The sequence below is a fragment of the Epinephelus moara genome, chromosome 14, assembly GCF_006386435.1.
Source record: "Epinephelus moara isolate mb chromosome 14, YSFRI_EMoa_1.0, whole genome shotgun sequence".
Taxonomy (NCBI): Eukaryota; Metazoa; Chordata; class Actinopteri; order Perciformes; family Serranidae; genus Epinephelus; species Epinephelus moara.
The window spans coordinates 12806985-12809415 of NC_065519.1; the positions used below are offsets into that span (position 1 = coordinate 12806985).

The following is a 2431-nucleotide window of genomic DNA, read 5'->3' on the forward strand; positions in this document are numbered from 1 at the left end:
GAAAGCACAAGCACCATGACTCTCATCACCATCCTCATCTGGACGCTGGCCTGCTGCTGTTTCACAGGTTCATTCACTCAGCAACATTTCAAACATGATGTGCTGCCTTTTCTCTCATTGATTTCTGCTGATAAATGAATGATTTGTTTTTGTCTGCAGGATGCAGCGCTCAGGTGACTGTGACTCAGCCTCCAGTGGTGACATCTGCTCCAGGATCCACTGTCACTCTCACCTGTAAGACCAGCCAAGCTGTTGACAAAGATGAGGATGATGATGGTGAATATGAAGAAATGCACTGGTATCAACAGAAATCTGGACAGCCTCCAAAGCTCCTAATAAAACATGTGAGCACACGTGAATCAGGAACACCAGCTCGGTTTAGTGGCAGTGGAAGCAGCTCTGACTTCACTTTGACCATCAGTGGAGTTCAGACTGAAGATGCAGCAGTTTATCACTGTCAGAGTGTACACATAATAAACAGTGCTTATGTGTTCACACAGTGATTTATGGTGGTACAAAAACCTCCCTCAGTCAGACTGCAGAGACACTGAGCTGTTACAGCAGGAAGCGACTGCAGCTGCTGAAGAGGAAGAGACTCTGACACAGACCACTGAACACAGAGCTGACAGTAACCTCACCCTTAAGCATGAACTGTGATATAATTGTGTCTGTTTCAAGAAGCTTTGATCTTTCAGGGACTGTTATCCCTTAAAATGTGTCAACTTAAACTGAAGCATGCAGATGAGCCATTAAAAAGCCTTTATGAGGCAGGTTTACTGTATAATATGTAACATGCAGATGCAGGTCACATGATCAGCTCCTCTATCACCTGCAGAGTCAGTGGAACAGGCTGCACACTAAGACACTGCAGATGATGGAAAGTGATGACAAAAGGAGCCAAAGATGCTCGTCAAGCCAGCTGGCTTAACTCAGCTGGGCTCATATGGACTCACCTGTTCTCTGTTCAGTCCTCTGTTGATGCTGAAAATTTGGAAATGAACAAGGTGAAAGTGACTCGAAATGATAAATGGCTTTTGCAATTTTTAGTTTTTGTTGTTTGGAGCAGGAACATGAAAGCACACACACTATATTCGCACACTCTTATGTGGCCAGCCTCAGGTCACCTGAGTAGAGGTTCAGTACCACGTCTCCATGTCTGCAGTCAGTGGCCCTCACTACTGGACCTGTAGTGCAGCTTCACCATGAAGCTGCAGAAACTTGAGACAGCAACAGATTCACACTAACAACATCTAATTCTTCTATGTTAGAGACTCAGGTGATCCTGCAGAGTCCTGACAGCTCAGCTGGAAGAGACAGAACTTTACAGTCTGAGTAAGATTTTAGGTTCAGGTCACACCTGTGTTTTCCTACTGTCAGACCTCAGAGGACAGTTTTATAAGGGTTTGTCTTACTGTTAAAATCAAGTAACACGTTGGGCTCTTCTTTTAGGACGATGAGTAAAAGTATTTTATCTAGTGTCCTAACAGGAAGTGACTCATATCTCAGCTGAAATGTTTCAGAGCTGCAGAGGAGTTTCAACCTGTCAGCAGCTGCTCATGAAACACTGATGTTTTGGGAACGCTTGATGACATTAAAGTTATTCAAACATCTTTTGGTCAAAAAGCAGAATAATATTTTTTATTTATCCAAAAGAACAACTTTTATTAATGCAAATAGATGTTAAGATAATTTTGAAAATTTTAGCAAACCGACTAGACAGTGTTGATAGACAGTTATGATAATTTGTGTGAGATCACAGAGATACAAATGCCATTTATACCTAGATTATTTATTTTGGGTGATGATTCAGTTCTGGTACGAGAGGATAAACATATCAAAAGTTTTGTCCAAACCAGTATTATGATTGGCAGACAAATACTTATCAGAGGATGGAAGACGGAGGGGGTTCCCTCTCTTCAAGAGTGGGCTGTAGAGATGGCACGAGTTGCAGCATTTGAAAAGATGTCATATAAACAACTGGGTAGATTGGATCTATATGAAGCAAAGTGGGGCAAATACATCAAATTTTTAAAGGGTTCCTGAAAGGGGTTGGATGGTGGAGAGATGCAAGTTTTCATTATTGTGAGTAAATACAGAATAGTGCTTCTTATGTGTTTGCATTTTATCCAGCTATTATTGCTTTTATTTTTTCATTTGTTTACCAACTATCTCTTTAATGCAGTGATTACTTTGTGCTGTATTAACCTTGTTTGGAGTCATTTTCTGTGTCTAATTTTGTTATAGTTATTTTGTGTTTTGTCTACATTGATGCAGGCTGTGTAGCTGAAGGAGCACAATGGTTGATGTTGGTAACCAGAAAGGGATCAGCATGGATGGTGGTGGCTTGGGAAGGGTTTGTTTGTTGGGGGAGGGGGGTTACTGTTCCTATTGTATTGTTGAAACAATGAAAATAAAAATGTTAATCACAAAA

The 2431-nt window shown here is 41.1% G+C and overlaps 1 gene segment (V, D, J or C); it reads left to right on the top strand.

The window, feature by feature from the left end:
• Positions 1–6: 6 nt before the first annotated feature.
• On the top strand, positions 7–518 carry LOC126400408 (Ig kappa chain V region 4135-like). The segment is given in 2 exon segments: positions 7–67; positions 160–518. Coding segments are annotated over 2 exon segments (396 nt in total).
• The last annotated feature ends 1913 nt before the right edge of the window (positions 519–2431 follow it).